The sequence below is a fragment of the Lynx canadensis genome, chromosome E1 (assembly GCF_007474595.2).
Source record: "Lynx canadensis isolate LIC74 chromosome E1, mLynCan4.pri.v2, whole genome shotgun sequence".
Classification (NCBI taxonomy): Eukaryota; Metazoa; Chordata; class Mammalia; order Carnivora; family Felidae; genus Lynx; species Lynx canadensis.
Window position 1 is genome coordinate 13,823,942 of NC_044316.2, and position 17,981 is coordinate 13,841,922.

Here is a 17,981-nt window from a genome sequence, read left to right on the forward strand (position 1 = left end):
TGGATGCCACCCAAGCAACTCCAAATTACTTATTCTTTTTAAAAAACGTTTATTATTTATTTTGAGAGAGGGCGGGAGAGACAGAGAGAGAGAAACATGAGCAGGGGAGGGATAGAGAGAGAGAATCCTAAGCAGGCTCCACAGCATCAGCACAGAACCTGATGCAGGGCTCAATCTCAGGAACCATGATATCACGATCTGAGCTGAAATCAAGAGTCAGATGCTTAACTGACTGAGGCACCCAGGCAGGCGCCTCTATTTATTCTTTTTAAAGTTTACTTATTTACTTTTGAGAGGGGTAGGCAGAGAGAGGAAAGAGGGAGGGTCCCAAGCAGGCCCTGCGCTGTCAGAGCAGAACTTGATGTGGGGCTTGAAACCAGGAACCATGAATCACAACCTGAGCCGAAATCAAGAATCATAAAGAGTCAGACCCTTAACCAACTGAGCCACCCAGGTGCCCCTCCAAGAATTTTAAAAGCTAATTGGTGCTGGACTTCAAGCTGTATTACAAAGCTGTAGTCATCAAGACAGTATGGTACTGGCACAGGAACAGACACTTAGATCAATGGAACAGAACAGAGAATCCCGAAACGGACCCACAAATGTATGGCCAACTAATCTTTGACAGAGCAGGAAAGAATATCCAATGGAATAAAGACAGTCTCTTCAGCAAGTGGTGCTGGGAAAACTGGACAGCGACATGCAGAAAAATGAACCTGCACCACTTTCTTACACCATACACAAAAATAACCTCAAAATGGATGGAAGACCTAAATTTAAGACAGGAAGCCATCAAAATCCTCGAGGAGAAAGCAAGCAAAAAACCGCTCTGATCTTGGCCGCAGCAACTTCTTACTCAACACGTCTCCGGAGGCAAGGAAACAAAAGCAAAAATGAACTATTGGGACCTCATCAAATTAAAAAACCTTCTGCACAGTGAAGCAAACAATCAGCAAAACTGAAAGGCAACCGATAGAATGGGAGAAGATATTTGCAAACGACATATCAGATAAAGGGTTAGTATCCAAAATCTATAAACAACTTATCAAACTCAACACCCAAAAAACAAATAATCCAGTGACGAAATGGGCACAAGACATGAATAGACACTTCTCCAAAGAAGACATCCAGATGCCCAACCGACACATGAAAACATGCTCAACATCACTCATCATCAGGGAAATACAAATCAAAACCACAATGAGATACCACCTCACACCTGTCAGAATGGCAAACATTAACAACTCAGGCAACAACAGATGTTGGCGAGGATGCGGAGACAGAATCTCTTTTGTGCTGCTGGTGGGAATGTAAGCTGGTGCAGCCACTCTGGAAAACCGTATGGAGGTGCCTCAAAAAATTAAAAATCGAACTACCCTACGACCCAGCAATTGCACTACTAGGCATTTATCCATGGGATACAGAAGGGGCACATGCACCCCAATGTTTTTAGCAACACTATCAACAATAGCCAAAGTACGGAAAGAGCCTAAATGTCCACTGGTGGATGAATGGATAAAGAAGATGTGGTATACATCTACAACGGAGTATTACTCGGCAACTAAAGAATGAAATTTTGCCATTTGCAACTACATGGATGGAACTAGAAGGTATTATCCTAAGCAAATTAGAGAAAAACAAATATCATATGACTTCATTCATATGAGGACTTTAAGATACAAAACAGATGAACATAAGGGAAGGGAAAGGAAGTAAAAATAATATAAAAACGGGGAGGGGGACAAAAACATTAGAGCCTCTTAAATATGGAGAACAAACAGAGGGTTACTGGAAGGGTTGTGGGAGGAGGGATGGGCTAAATGGGTAAGGGGCATTAAGGAATCTACTCCTGAAATCATTGTTGCACTACATGCTAACTTGAATGTAAATTGAAAAAATAAATACGGGCACCTGGGTGGCTTAGTTGGTTAAGCGTCCAACTTCGGCTCAGGTCATGATCTCACGATTCGTGAGTTCGAGCCCCACGTCAGGCTCTGCTGACACCTCAGAGCTTGGAGCCTGCTTTGGATTCTGTGTCTCCCTCTCCCTGCCCCTCCCCTCTTCATTCTTTGTCTCTCTCAAAATTAATACTACTCAAAATTAATTAATACTAATTGGTATCCAACCTGTTAGAAATGCTAAAATGTTACAAAGGCAAACTGAATGCCAAAATGTATCTTACTTGTAAGAAGTATATAAACATTTGTTTCTGTCTCTCATAATATATATTCCATAATACTTTCAAAAATGGTAGAAAAAGCAAAAACCATCATTTTATTTCCTTAGTAAAAACTCCAAGATTTTTTCTATTCCCCAAATTCCTAAATGTAAATTCCCTAAATTTACATTTATATCTAACACAAATATTCTTTGCTTAATGAGCACTTTTAGGTCAATTCTTCCCTAAAATTCTCTACAAATTTAGCCACCTGAAATTAGGTTCTTTCATCAATTGATTTTTATTCAAATTAAAATCTCTATTTTTGGCCATAATGTTTAAATATTAATCTTGATTATGAGGGTAATAAGGCACACACAAGGCATCTAGAAGAAAAAAGTCTGAACTGACTTAGAAACAAGAATGACTAAAAACCAGACATACCTTCAATAACACAAAAGTACATATGCAGATTTATTACTTATAATATTTCTAATTACAAAATAGTGGAAACTACCTAAATGTTCAAATACGGGCGAATGGTTGAAAAAACTATGGTATATACAGAGTAGAGTACTATCTAGCTGTTAAAAGGGGAAAAAAAAAAAAAAAGAGGCTCTCTATGAACTGATACAGAGTGAATTGCAGGAGATACTGCTAACTGAAAAAAAGCCAAGTGCAAAAGAGCACTTATAGTATGCTACCTATTGCTTAAGAAAGGAGAAACAAGAAAACATACATGTATCTCTCTTATCTTTATTAAACAATGCATGAAGTTGGTTCCTACATGGGGCAAGGAGGGAGGAACTTAGAAGGGATTCAGAAGAGTAATATTTGTGAGTATACATTTTTGTACAGATAATGTTCTAAATATCCAAAATATTAAATTAACAAGGATGGGAAGGCAGAGGAAATGCAAAACACACAGAACTAAAAAAACTAGAACCTATGAACCCAACTACATTTCAAATGAGTAACAAAACCATGGGAAGAGGGAGAGAAACCAGGGCGAGTTTCCAACTAATCCAAGTAATTTACAAACACAGCAGAGTGGATGGGGGGGTGGGGGTGGGGAGAGAAAGAACTGCATACAAATTCTAAACCCTTTCCAGGATGTGTAGTGAGAATGTAACAACTCTGAAACTATTTTGGAAGTACTACAGGATTGAGCAAATGAGTCAAAGCCTTGCTACTGCTGGCAGACAGGGTCTTGCTACAGAAGAAAGATACAAATATGGTAGGGAGGAAAACAAGAAACAACATAGTGAGAATAGACTGAAAATTAGAAGTATCAGGATAGCTTAATGATTTCTAAAATAAGTATGTGTACATGCCTTTGTGTATCAGTGGTTCTCAACTGGGGGAGATTTTGCCCTCCCCCGCCAAGAGGAGAGTTGGCAATGTCTGGAGACATTTTTAATGTGGCATTTAGTAGAGGCATCCTTGGGTAGAGGCCAAGGATGTTGCTAAACAACCAGCAGTGTACAGGACAGATCCCACACCAAGGAATTATTCAGCCCAACATGTTAACAATGCCAAGAGTGAGAAACCTTAATACACATGTGTACCAAGGTACCTGTATATGTGTTTACAAATACATATTTCTTGGTTCTGTCTACTTTAAGGACCAAGAAGCAAACACCCCAGTAGCAGTAAGTATACTTAGTACCCATATCTTGATGTCTAATACCATTCTCCACTAAGAGAAACCAAGGCTTATTGGAGCAATGACTGATTCTAGGATTAATGCAGGATGGGTGCACAATAAGCCTGGAACACCTTGTGATGCTAGAAAGTAAGAAAGTGCCCACAGACAGGGCCATATATAAGAGCCAACTGAAGGGGCTCCTATGGAAGTCTGGAATATTCAAACAGCAAAAGTATAAGAAAAGTAATGAATGATAAGAGCTACTGAAAATTTAGAGGAGTTCATACCAATAATCAAAGAACAAGTAAATAAAAAGGAGTAGAAGAAAAGTCCCTTGATTACAGTAAAATGCTGAGTGATGACTAGTAAATGTGGAATGAGTGGTTGTGTAAAGAATATCATCACTTTGCAACCACTATAGTAAAGAATGGTTCAGGCAAGAATTATCCATGGATGTTAAATCTAGTGGGGGAATATTTGATGGAAATAAGAATGTTTTGCATGGTCTGCTTATATTTATGGAAAAGTAAATAATAGTAACTATACACTATACAGTGGAGAAATCAGGCATCTTGACTAAGGGATCAAAATTAGCATCACTACAGAGGGGCAGATAGACATGATGCGTCTCTAGACATGATATCCTAAGAAGACAAATTACTTATGTAGTTTTCTGGCCAAGAATATATACCCTGAATCTAATCATGAAGAAACATTAGATACAAAATGAGAAACACGCTATTAAAAAAACCCAAAAAACAAAAACTATTCTTCAAAACTATTAACGTCCTCAACAACAAAGAAAGGTTGAGGAAATGTTCCAGATTAAATAAGACTAAAGAGTGGGGCACCTGGGTGGTTCAGTCAGTTAAGCATCTGACTTCAGCTCAAGTCATGATCTCACAGTCCATGAGTACAAGACCCGCATCAGGCTCTGTGCTGACAGCTCAGAGCCTGGAGCCTGCTTTGGATTCTGTGTCTCCCTCTCTCTCTGCCCCTCCCCTGCTCATGCTCTGTCTCTCTCTGTCTCAAAAATAAATTAAAAAAACATTAAAAAAAAAAAAAAGACTAAGGAGATATTCAAATAAATGTCTAAATACATTACCTAACCCTGGACTGGGTTACTAGAGAATATACTAGAGAGAAAAGAGGTGGGGGGTGAGAGGGAAACTTTGCCATAAGGACATTATTGGGTCAATTGACAAAACTGGAATATGCAAAGCAGATTAAATCAATAAATGTATCAATGTTAAATTTACACAAATGGCTAACTGTCCTGTGGTTTTATAGAATATCCTTAGTCTTAGGAACTGCACACCCAAGTATCTGGGATAAAGACCTTTTTTTTTTTAAGTTTATTTATTGAGAGAGAGAGAGAGAGAGAGAGCATGCAAGCATGGGAGGGGCAGTGAGAGAGTGAGAGAGACAGAGAATCCCAGGCAGGCTCTGCACTGCCAGCATGGGGCCCAATGTGGGGCTCAAAGTCACCAAGTGTGAGATCATGACCTGAGCCTAAATCAAGAGTCGGATACTTTGCCGACTGAGCCACCCAGGTGCCCCTGGGGTAAAGATCCTTAATGTATGCAACCTACTCCCAAATGGTTTAAGAAAAAACACTGCACGTGTACACACACACACACACACACACACACACACACACACACACGGGTGCAGATTGCAAATGATAAAACAAATGGTACACAAATGGTACAAAACAAGTGAAATGGATAAAATGTAATTAAGTATTCTTTGTACCAATCTTACAACTTACCTCTAAATTTGAAATTATTTCCAACTAAAGTTTTATAAAAAGCCACAGAAAATTTTTTTTTAAAATTTAGAACATGAAGCTAAAGTACTCCTCTATATTCTTTACCTTATAAAAATAGAATGCTATAAAATATGGGATGCTATAAGATACTATAAAATAGCAGTGGTCAAATCATCTTATGCCTCTCATTAATGCATTTGCATTAATACTATGTTATCCACCTCATAAAGATCAAATTCTCTAATAGCCACTGGCTGATAAAAGATAAAAAATACAAGAAGGCAAAGGAAAGGCATTAGCAACAACAAAAAAAGCTTTCATTTTCCGAATACACAGATTCTAGACAAAAAAAAATTTAGAAGAGCTTTGAATCCTCTATCTTCCTACTGAACATATTTAAGACAAGCTTAGGATAAAACTTATCCCAAGTAACTTACTTGTCTGTTCTGCTTTAAACTTCTACACAACAAAGTCGTAAGGGTAAATAACACTATTTCAAAATAAGACCCAGTTTTAACTGCCCAAACCAGTATCTGAACACTAACAATACTTTAGGAATCTAAGAATAGATCTCCCAAATCTGTTATTTTAACTAACTACTTTGTCTTTTATGAAAGGATTTTTTTAAAAAACACAAAACAGAGAGACTTACAGTTCATCTCGTTGTCTCTGGGACAGCACCATTTTGGCTGTAATATCAAGCTTCTTTGATATAGTGGTATGTCCCTCCTTTGGGAAATCAAAAAGCGTTGTGATCCCTGGATTTATAATTAAATATGCCACTAAGTGGCGTCCACACAGGGGAAGACGATTCTTTTACAAGTGAATCCAACCAGTATCAGGAGATAGTCAACAAATAGGGTTCATTCCACCTAAGGAGAAAAAGAGAGAAAGAGAGAAGATAATTTCTTTCACTTAGAATTTAAATTATTTCTGCATTACTATTTGCAGTTTATACTTTCAAAGACGATTTACTGTGATGCTAATGAATGGTAGGGGACGTTTTGTTATGATCATATTAGTACGTATTTTAAACTATCTTTTTACTGAGTTTAAACAGCACTATTTTCAAATTTACCCATTCCCAACGATGTCACCAGCCAGATAATATAGATATCAATTTTGTTAAAATTCACATATTAACATATAACTTCTCTAGACTATAATTCTCCCTCAAGGTAAAAAAATCAGGGTGTGTGGTGGAACATGTAACTCTTAATCTTGGGGTTATAGGTTCAAGCCCAATGTTGGGTGTAGAGATTACTTAAAAATAAAATCTTAAAAAAGACAAAAAAATACAAATTCTAATTTACAAAAAAACACATAATCTGAAAAAAGGAGGATTTCAATGTCCACAAGCCAAAGAAGTTAACCGTAACTGATAATCTTCAAGACTATTAGTCACTAATAATCTTAGTTGATATTATTTATAATGTAAATTACTTAGCAATCACATGCCCTCTTAACTAATGCATTTAATGGAAGAAACAATTTAATTTTATTTCAACTTATTTTGTGTTCTTTAGAGGCATGTGTTTTAGGGGCACCTGGATGGCTCAGTCAGTTAAGCATCTGACTCTTGGTTTCGGCTCAGGTCATGATCTCACCATTTCATGAGTTCAAGCCCTGAATTGGGCTCTGCGCTGGTGGGGCGGAGCCTGCTTGGGATTCATTCTCCTTCTCTCTACCCCTCTCCCACTTGGGCTGTCTCTCAAATAAATAAATAAACTTAAAAAACAAGGAACAACAAAAACCTTAATGGACTACCCCCTAGAGTCTATGTACTCACATAGTAATTCAATTTCTCTAACCTAGTTTTTGGATAATATTACCCAATATTTCAGAGTCTTTCCTTTATATTTGTAACAAAATAAAATCAATTTCTACTTAACATCTAAAAAGTATTGTAATCAGTTCAATCAGAGTAAATGTAAGGTGAAAGTTAAGAAAACTCAAAGAATTACTTCTTAAAAAATTATTCTTCAAGTTTCCTGTTTTACAAAACAAATTTCGTTTGCTTTATCACACTGTACAAAAATAGCTAGACAGAAATTCCACTGTATTTAGAAAATATATTTGAGGGGCGCCTGGTTGGGTCAGATGGTTAAGCGTCCAACTTTGGCTCAGGTCATGATCTCACAGTTCGTGGGTTTGAGCCCAGCATCTGGCTCTCTGTTGACAGCTCGGAGCCTGGAGCCTGCTTCATTCAGATTCTGTGTTTCCCTCTCTCTCTGCCCTCCCCTGCTGGCACTCAGGCTCTCTCTCAAAAAATAAACATTAAAAAAAAATTTTTTTTAAAGAAACAAGAAATCAGGGGCGCCTGGGTGGCTCAGTTGGTTGGGCGTCCAACTTTGGCTCAGGTCATGATCTCATGGCTCGTAAGTTCATGCCCCGCGTCGGGCTCTGTGCTGACAGCTCAGAGCCTGGAGGCTGCTTCATGTTCTATGTTTCCCTCTCTCTCTCTCCGCCCTTCCCCCGCTCGTGCTGTCTCTCAAAAATAAATAAACATTAAAAACAATTAAAGAAAAAAGAAACAGGAGATCATCCTCTAAATAAAATGAAATTAACATCTAATGAAAGGCCTGTGGGACCACCTATCAAGAGACAAATCATGGACAGAAGAGACCATTTCTTGAGTACCTTTTTCATACCATGCCAGCCACACTATTCCATGTGCAGGGGATATACATAGTGGCAAATAAGCCAGTCAAGGAGGAAAAATGAGAACAAACCCTGGTTTTAAATACAAGCCCCGAGTCAAAAAGTGAGTGCTCAGATGTTCCAATGGTAGCTACTGACTTTGATGAAGGTCCTTCTCTGTTTAGCAATTCTAGTATATATAATCTGGAATTTATTTTATGATCTTTAATGATTCTTCCAACCTAGAGATCAGCTGGCTAAAATGACAGCTGAAAACCACCACATCTGTTTAAATCCAGTAAAAATATGACTAATGTCAGCAATAAGTAGTGGAATGAGAACCAAACACAATGGACAACCCAGAAAACTATCTCTTTGGTATTTAACAACTTCTAACTATGTAAGCCTCACTTTTCTAAGTATTAACCCTCACCAAGCCAAGCTATCTAGGAACTCATGTTAGGGTGAGGCTTATCTGATGGTGGCAAGTATCTGAACTGCCTACAGGCTTCTATTATCTGGGACAATGGTAACCCACAGGTCCAGTTTAATGATGGAGAGACCACCTCTAGCCAATAAACCTTATCAATGTACATGAATAACAATACTTCTGGAATACTAGGATGATCTAATAACAATAAAACCAAGGCACAAACAAATCACTGAACGTGTAATTGTGCCCTGCACAACTTATTAATTCAACATTTGCCAAACACTTACTATGTACCAGGCACCAGGTTTAATAAGGTAAAATACTTGGTCTTTACCCTCAAGAAGTTCACAGTCTACTGGAACAGTCAGCCAAGATACAGGCAGCTGACATAGTACAAAAAGCAGGACAAGTATTACCACATAGGGAGAGATGATTCAGGATGAAGCTGAGAAGGTAAGCAGGGTGGATATCACAAAACAAACTCAGGTCTTCTTTACATTTATCCTCAGGGCAATGGACAGCTTTTAAAAAAAAACTTTAATGTTTATTTATCTTTGCGAGAGAGACAGACACAGAGAGACAGAGAGACAGAGAGCGTGAGCATGGGAGGGGCAGAGAGAGATAGAGACACAGAATCCAAAGCAGGCTCCAGGCTCTGAACTGTCAGCACAGAGCCCGACATGGGGCTGGAACTCAATGGACCGCAAGATCATGGCCTGAGCTGAAGTAGTCAAAGGCTTAACCAATTGAGTCACCCAGGCACCCCACAATGGGGTACCTTTAGGTAAGTTTTTCATAAAAACTATTCTTGCTTATATAGTGAAGAATGGACCAAAAAGACAGGAAAGGAAGAGACCAGACAGGAGACTTACAGTAATGGAGGTGACAGATGATGGAGATTCACAGTAGCATAGCAGTAGTGAATGAAGAGAATTAGATGGATTTAAATCATTTACCAGGTCTTACAGGATTGGTGACTAGATGTGGGTAGCAAGAAGGTGAGAAAGGTCAGGCAAGGAGTCAAGGATAACTTCCAGAGATTTCTGGCTTAGAACTAAGTTGAACAGGAAATTCCTGTGTGTGAGGGGATGAGGAAAGTAGGACTTACTCCATTTTCGGTATGTTGATTCCAAGGTGCCTGAGATTTTTAGTAGGGAGTAGTACAAACAAGTCTGCCCTGAAGAGAACTGACCTACAAAAAAAAAAAAAAAGGTCTGGTACTTATCAGCTTAGGGATGGTATAACTGAAGCCCATGACAATGGAGGACCCACAGAGAATGCATAGAGCTAGATGAGCAGAGGGACTAGTAGAGCCAGGCGGAACAACACCAACACTTAAAAAAAAAAAAAAAAAAAGTCTACAACTGAGGCTAAGAGAAGGAGTCAAAGAGGAAAAAATAAAAACAGGAGCGAGTATGTCACAGAAGCAAAGGGAGTATTTCATGAAGAAGAGGCAATCAACAGTATCCAAAAGTATCCAACTATTAAGCAAAATAAGGTCTGAAATGGGTCTGCTCCATTCAGACTAGAGCTCTGATAACCTTGATGAGAATGGTTTCAGTAAAATGATAAGGATATGGTTTAACATGCAGAAACCATGTTTAAATTAGCTGATGAGGGAGATGAAGTAAAGATAGTACTATAAATAAATATCTTAGAAATAGCTGGAAATGCTGAAAAGGAGTTTTTCTCAAGCAAATGAGATGCTTAAATGCTACTGGTGGAGGAAAAAAAGACACAGGAGAAATGAAGAAGGGAATGAAGAATTTTAATATCAATATTTTCACCCCCTAATCAACCAAAGGCAAACAGACAATCAGACACGATGTATCCCTTGACAAAATAACACTAAACCACCTATAAAATATTCTTGCTTCAAATCAAATCTGTCTCTGCCTCCAACCATCTATTTGCAAGAAGTACAGAGGAAAGAGGAATATGTTAAAGACATCATGGGGATATAACCACCAATACCTGTGAAGCCTTATAAAATACTGTAAAAAGTCTTATAAAATAAATGACCCAGTTTTCTCAAATTCCAAGGAAAGGAAGAAAAAAAGTCAGAAAGGGAAACCTACAGATTAAAAGACACAAGTGACATATCAACCAAGTGCAATTTACAGACCTTATTTATATCTGGATTTAAAAAAAACTGAAGAGTAAGCAACTGCTGGGGTGCCTGGGTAGTGGAGTCGGTTAAGTATCCAACCCTTGATCTTGGGTCAGGTCATGATCTCACAGTTTGTGAGTTCGAGTCCTGCATTAGGTTCTGCGCTGATGGCGCAGAGCCTGCTTGGGATTCTGTCTCCCTCTCTCTCTGCCCTTTCCCCGCTTGTGCTCACTCGCTCTCTCAAATAAATGATAAACTTAAAAAAAACCTGCAAATCAATGAACAAAAATTGGGGGACAATGAACACTGGATGGATGTCTGATGATATTAAAGAATAATTATGAATTTTTCAAGAGTCAATGTGGTATTGTGCTTATTTTTAAAAATCTTTTAGAAATATACAACAAAAAATTTATCAATAAAATGTTATGTCTGGAATATGCATGAAAAAATGTGAGTGGTGGGGCACCTAGCTTGCTTATTAGTCAGTGGAGCATGTGGCTCTTAATCTCGAGGTTGTAAGTTTGAGCCCCACACTGGGTGTAGAGATTACTTAAAAATAAAATCTTAAAAAAAAAAAAAAAACTGGGGTGGAAAGAGTGTGCATGGAAGATACAGGAAACACGACTGATCTTGGTTGGTAACTGTTGAAGCTGGGTAACGGTACAAAGAGGATTCATTACGGTATTCTCTAACTTTATTTATGTACTGACATGTTCTATAATAAAGTCTGTTTTTAAAACCAGAAGAGGGAAATACTTAATGAAACAAGGAACTAAGAGAAGAGGATGAGAAAGGAATGAGATCCCACAAGGAGAAGTCTTACACATACAGATAGGTCGCCTCTTCCACTGTGTTAGGAAGAAAGGAGCGGCACCTGGGTGGCTCAGTTGGTCAAGTGTTCGACTTCAGCTCAGGTCACGATCTCACAGTTGGTGAGTTCAAGCCCCGCGTGAGGCTTTGTGCTGACAGTTCAGAGCCTGGAGCCTGCTTCAGATTCCATGTCTCCCTCTCTCTCTGCCCCTCCCCTGCTCACACTTTCTCTCAAAAATAGATGCAAATATGTTTTATTATATTTTGAGTAAATAGGAAGTAAGGTCATTTGCTGAGTAGGGGGAGTAAGAAAGAAAGCATTAAGTTTAGAGACTTGAAACAGCTGCTGTGAAGAATGAGGACAAAGAAATGGAATAGGAAGTACATTTTTTTAGATTGGAGACTGAATTTTTAGTGGTCCTCATCTACAAAGATATGTGATTCTTGTTTAGCAAATATATAAGCTCTGCCTGAAGACACAAAATCACACATTTTGTGATTGGGCTGAGGGTTGGGCTGAGGGTCTGCAAGGTTTGTGCGATGAATGGATGATGAGAGTCAAAATAATGGATCTAAGAGCTTAAACTGCATTGTACAGAAACTGAAAACAGGAAAGGCAAATTGAGAGTAGAGGGATCAAGAAAGCAGAGGTCTCTATATTCTGGGAGAACACCCGAAGGCTGTAATCAGAGAATACAAAATAGGATGATTAAATCTAAGACTTCCTAATTTGTTATTAGCTATTATTATCTTTATGTTATTATTAATTATATGTTAATAACGTTTTTATCACAAGGTAAGTATTGATGACAAATGGTAAAGAGAGACAATGAATATGATGAGCACTAGATGCATATTAAGAAGATGCGGGTTTAAGTCTGTCATCAACTCTATAACCCTGAGTAATTCATCTAACATTCCCAGAAAGTAGATAACATCTACTTATTTCATCCTCTATCAATTTCCTACATATATATGGCTATCAGAAATCACAAGTATGTAATTGAGCTATTATACCTAAGAATATAATATAATGTAAAGTATTTCTGATTTACCTTCTGTTAACTTTTAGCGTAATATTTTAATATATAATTGCAAAATACCACATGACAACACAAATAAATGGTTTTCAAATGGAGCAAAACAGATAGTTTAGAATATGTTGCAATGAACAATCCATACTTATAACCAACAGTACAAATAAACCAAGCAATATTTTCATACCACCTGGTAAAAGAATTCTTAATCTTTTTTTTTTTTGGAGGGGAGGGAGTGTCAATAAAGTCAAGACCTCTTCCCTCAAAGAAGCACATATAAACTATTACTATGCATTTTAAGGCAGTTTACAAATCCTTCTAAAAGTCAACATAATGAATGAAAAGACTTAACATTTTGAAATGTATTTTGGCAGCACTTCAATAATCCCTTCTAAGCTACTTGTATATATTACAAACATATTTCAAAGAGGAGTCTCATTTATTCATTTCCATGTCAATATCCAGACGTTCTTAGAGATGGGATCTGTGTTGCCTAAGCACTAGAAACTGAAGCTTCAGTAGGTTTTTTGGAATGAAGAATTCTTAACCATTGTATATTCTAATGTTACACCTGCTTATCTACTACACAAATGCAACTCTCCTAGGCAAAAATGTTTACTGCCTGTGTTAAGTACCTTACCAAAGAAAGAGGAAAGGGGGAGGGGCACCTGGGTGGCTCAGTTGGTTAAGCTCTTGGTTTCAACTCAGGTCACGATCTCACGGTTCCTGGGTTCGAGCCCAGGCTTGCACTGTCAATGCAGTCTGTCACTCTCTCTGCCCCCTTCCCAGCTCGCTCTCTCTGCCTCTCTCTCAACATAACTTTCAAAATTTAAAAATAAACAAACATTAAAAAATACATTATTTTCTTTTTCAGTTTCCATGTGTTAACAACATAGGTTTCACACTTATCTAAACAAGCTTTATGACGTATTTCATTAAGAATTTATTTTGTACATTGTTACCTACCAACCCTGAGTTTATGAAATAGGAAAATACAGAAAATAAAGGATGTGTGTAAGGGAAAACATAAAAATAACAGTACACATTAACATAAAAAGTAGAAATCATCAGATTTATTTATTATTATATGTAGATCTAAGAGTTTAGGAGAGCCACCAAAAAGGGGCACCTGGGTGGCCCACTCGGTTAAGCATCCAATTCTTGATTTCAGCTCAGGTCATGATCTCACAGTTCTTGAGTTGAAGCCCTGCATCAGGCTTTGTGCTGGCAGTATGGAGCCTGCTTAGGATTCTCTCTCTGTCCCTCTCTCTACCCCTCCGCAGCTCTCTCTCTCAAAGTAAATAAACTTAAAAAAAAAAAAAAAAAAAGGAGAGCCACCAAAGTCATATACTACAGTAACTGGAGTATGGCTCCAGCTGGCTCCAGTGGCTCCTGCTCTCATGAAATTGTCACTTGACAATGCTTTATTGAAAAAGGGTTAGCAGATTATCTACCTTGCTTGAATAGCACATATTAAATTATAACTCTTAATCCTAATCCAAACAATATTGTCCACATACAGCAATGAAGCAAGGCAGAAACTACTGTCAATCAAGATTTACTGAGTACCTTTGCACAACAGTTAATTTTCAGAAGTTCAATAAAATTTGTTGTTTCCCAATTAACTGCATGCTACATGGTACTCTACAAATCATTAGGTTTATAGCAAAGTAACAAAAAATAGAATTTTTCTCAAAGTCAATAATGGGACGTAAGATATTTTATTAAACTGCGTTACTATTTCATATTACAAATATGCCCGCCTTGATACTTACAACTATTTTTATCATTTTATCCTAATATCCTTACATAGATTTCGTACACAACAATCCAATTAAGCAAATAAAGCTAACCTTTTTTTTTACAAGGTGGTAAAAAAGGATGAAAAAATTATTGTCTATAATTTAATGAATTAAGATCTCAATTTGACTTAGAAAACTAAAAGCTACTTTCTTAGTTATGCTGGCCACACATTATGTTTCAAAAGAATCGGACCAAGGTTTTTTTAAAGAGCACAGATAACCGGCATCCAACAAAAAAGACATCAAGTCGTCTATTCATGTTGTATGTCATAATGTTCCTACTTAATAAACTGGTTTTTAAATTTTTTTTTAATTTTATTTTAGAGAGACAGAGCAGGGGAGAGGGACAGAGGGGGAGAGGAAGGGTGGGGGGAGAGAGAAGGGGGGGAGGGAGGGGGGAGAGAGAGGGAGGGGGGAGAGAGAGAGAATGAATACCTTAAGCAGGCTCCATGCTCAGTGTGGAGCCCGACACAGGGCTAGATCCCACCAAGCTGGGATCATGACCTGAGCCAAAACCAGGAGTCAGACACCCAACCAACTGAGCCACCCAGGTGCCCCATGACACAAGCTTTCTTATCAAAGTTCTTGTTACTTAATTTTTGACAATTTTATATAGTATAATGAAGAATGTGTATGATCTGGTTAGTGCCACATGACTGATGTTCTATAAATTCTGAGAAATGAAAACTGAAACAATCCTCTCCCAAAACACACACGGTCTTGCCCTCTGGAAAAGAATTTTTTTTTCACTTGTGCCATGTTCTTTTCCCCTCGCTGTCTCTGAACTGTCTGCACCATCCAAATCATTCTGATCTATGCGTAACTAACCTATCAGAACATACATATGTGTTTTGATCTGCACAGTTCCCATGGTATGGGCTAAAAGAAGGAACATCTCTCACTTAAATAACTAGTGGTGGGTATTTTGAGTGTTCCTGAAAATTATCACTTTATCATGATGATGCTCCTTAACATGACATCAGACTTAATACCAGATTATATGTTTCTTTAAATTCTCAATATTTGAGTCTGAGTATTATTCTAGGTAAAAATACTTAAAATTGCATCATTAGTGCTATACAGCAATGCAAATAATGAAAAAAGAAATAAACTTATCTATGAAGTCAATGCACTGAATATGCTGAAAAATACCCCAGTATATAGTTTAAATCCATGAGATCACATATAAAAAGGACCTAAGAGGACCTTCATTTCCTTAAATTAATCTTTATAATTTCCTTACTTTCCCATCTACAGAGATAGGTTTCTAGAGTTCTGAAATCATTTTCTAATAAAAATGAAGGTGGTAAAATTAACCAAAATTTTAATTCCTTGCAGTATCTTGTGCTCTGTGTGAAAAATTAAGTATAAAGCTTCTCCCATGCCCACAATTTGAAATTATTAGATCACTGATTGTTTTTAATCAAACATCTGGGCTTTAATATCTACTTGTTCTTACTCTGCTTCAGCCTGGAGGCCCATGATTCATTGGGACTTAGTGTTGGCAGGCAATAACAAAAACAAGACTAGGTTGATTCATCACTGAGGGACAGATTAAGCTCAGGCACACAGTTCACTGAAAAAGTAAAAGTCTTCAAACAGCTACACCACCTCCTCACTTCCTATCAGTTACAGCCAACAACTACATCTCAATTTGAAAGATTTAAATCACTCATCAGATAAGTATCTGGGTACATATAAAATATCTTGCATTTTTCAGTTAGCCTTTGGCCAATAATTAAGATACCACTTTTTCACTGAAAATTATTCCTACCAATCTCAACCCTAGTAACTCTAATATTAAAGGCAAGTGTTGCAAATAGATGCTCCATAGCTAGATTATGAATCTAAAGAAACAAAGCAGAAATAGTTTTTGAACTTTGAAATCCAACAGACTTAGATTTAAGTAACACAATATAAATCATATCTAGATGCCCATCTTAGGATCAATCTTTTTTGCCTTTGTTTTTTGCTTGTCACTACAAGACTGAAATCATGCGGGGCGCCTGGGTGGCGCAGTCGGTTAAGCGTCCGACTTCAGCCAGGTCACGATCTCGCGGTCCGTGAGTTCGAGCCCCGCGTCAGGCTCTGGGCTGATGGCTCAGAGCCTGGAGCCTGCTTCCGATTCTGTGTCTCCCTCTCTCTCTGCCCCTCCCATTCATGCTCTGTCTCTCTCTGTCCCCAAAATAAATAAACATTAAAAAAAAATTAAAAAAAAAAAAAAAAAAAAGACTGAAATCATGCTATGAGATGGTTTCTATTATACCTCCCATGATGGTTAATTTTATGTGTCAACTTGGCCAGGCCACAGTACCCAGATATTTGGTCAAGCACTTGTTTAGATATTGCTATGAAGGCATTTTTTAGATGAGATTAACATTTAAATCAGCTGATTTTGAGTAAAGCAGATTACCCACTCCCCCCAACCTCATAATGTAGATGGGTTTCATCCAAGCAGTTGAACACCTGAGGAGAAAAGACCTACATTACCCCTGAGGAAGAGGGAATTTTGACAGCAGACTGTCTTTGGACTCTAGATGCAACTGAACTTTTCCCTGGATCTCCATCCAGGCAGCCTACCCTGTAAATTCTGGACTTGCCAACCTTCACAATCATGTAAGCCAATTCCTTAAAATCTAACCAACCCCCCCCCCCAAGAGTCAGAGACAGAGAGACAGAGACACACAGAGAGAGATTGTTACTTCTTCCTTTTAAACATATATATAACGTCCTGTTGGTTCTCTTTCTCTGGAGTACCCTAATATACCCCCATATCCTCAGTTCTGTTGTAATATAGCAGCCTTTATTATTATAGACTTGGTCAATGAACTCTACTTGAATGAATACTCTTCACCCCTCACAGTGCTCAAACTCTACACCCTGGATACCCTCCAGGCAAATTAAAGCCTTCAAGGGTTACCAAAAGTAAAAAACTGCTTCCAACCTACAACAAACAAGAAAGATATCCAAATAAGGGCTACTGACATGCAAAATAGGTAACTGAGAACTCATCCTACCCCCTCTTTATTTTCATCATACTCTCCACGAAGTTTTTGATATTCACTACCATTAGAATTTATAAGCACCGGGGCGCCTGGGTGGCGCAGTCGGTTAAGCGTCCGACTTCAGCCAGGTCAGGATCTCGCGGTCCGGGAGTTCGAGCCTCGCATCGGGCTCTGGGCTGATGGCTCAGAGCCTGGAGCCTGTTTCCGATTCTGTGTCTCCCTCTCTTTCTGCCCCTCCCCCGTTCATGCTCTGTCTCTCTCTGTCCCAAAAATAAATAAACGTTGAAAAAAAATTAAAAAAAAAAAAAAGAATTTATAAGCACCATCTCATTACTGCTGATGTTTCCTCTTTTTTTTCCTCCCGGTTTCTTCTTTCTTGGCCTGTCTCCCTCACCATTTCTTAGTTCTCTCCCTTTATGGACATTGATCAGGATGCATCTTCACATTCCCATGGCACACCCATCAAACATGCTAGATATAACCTTCATCAGAGCAGTATTTACTTGTTGATGAGTGTTCTAATACTGCTTCTTCACGGATTAAAAAAAAGTTTCCAGAGCACCT

At 38.1% G+C, this 17,981-nt stretch overlaps 1 protein-coding gene across 2 annotated transcripts in view; it reads right to left on the bottom strand.

Moving 5' to 3' along the window:
* PAFAH1B1 (platelet activating factor acetylhydrolase 1b regulatory subunit 1) overlaps positions 1-17,981 on the bottom strand; it is a 77,472-nt gene that overhangs the window by 32,951 nt on the left and 26,540 nt on the right. The window contains exons 2-3 of one of the 2 annotated variants that reach the window (XM_030297080.1): positions 9,759-9,842; positions 6,230-6,449 (exon numbers count right to left, since the gene is read on the bottom strand). In XM_030297080.1, the coding sequence (XP_030152940.1) occupies positions 6,230-6,261 (32 nt within the window). In that variant the 5' untranslated portion in view covers positions 6,262-6,449; positions 9,759-9,842. The remainder of the gene's footprint in view (positions 1-6,229; positions 6,450-9,758; positions 9,843-17,981) is intronic. The other variant, XM_030297079.1, reaches the window with a different exon arrangement.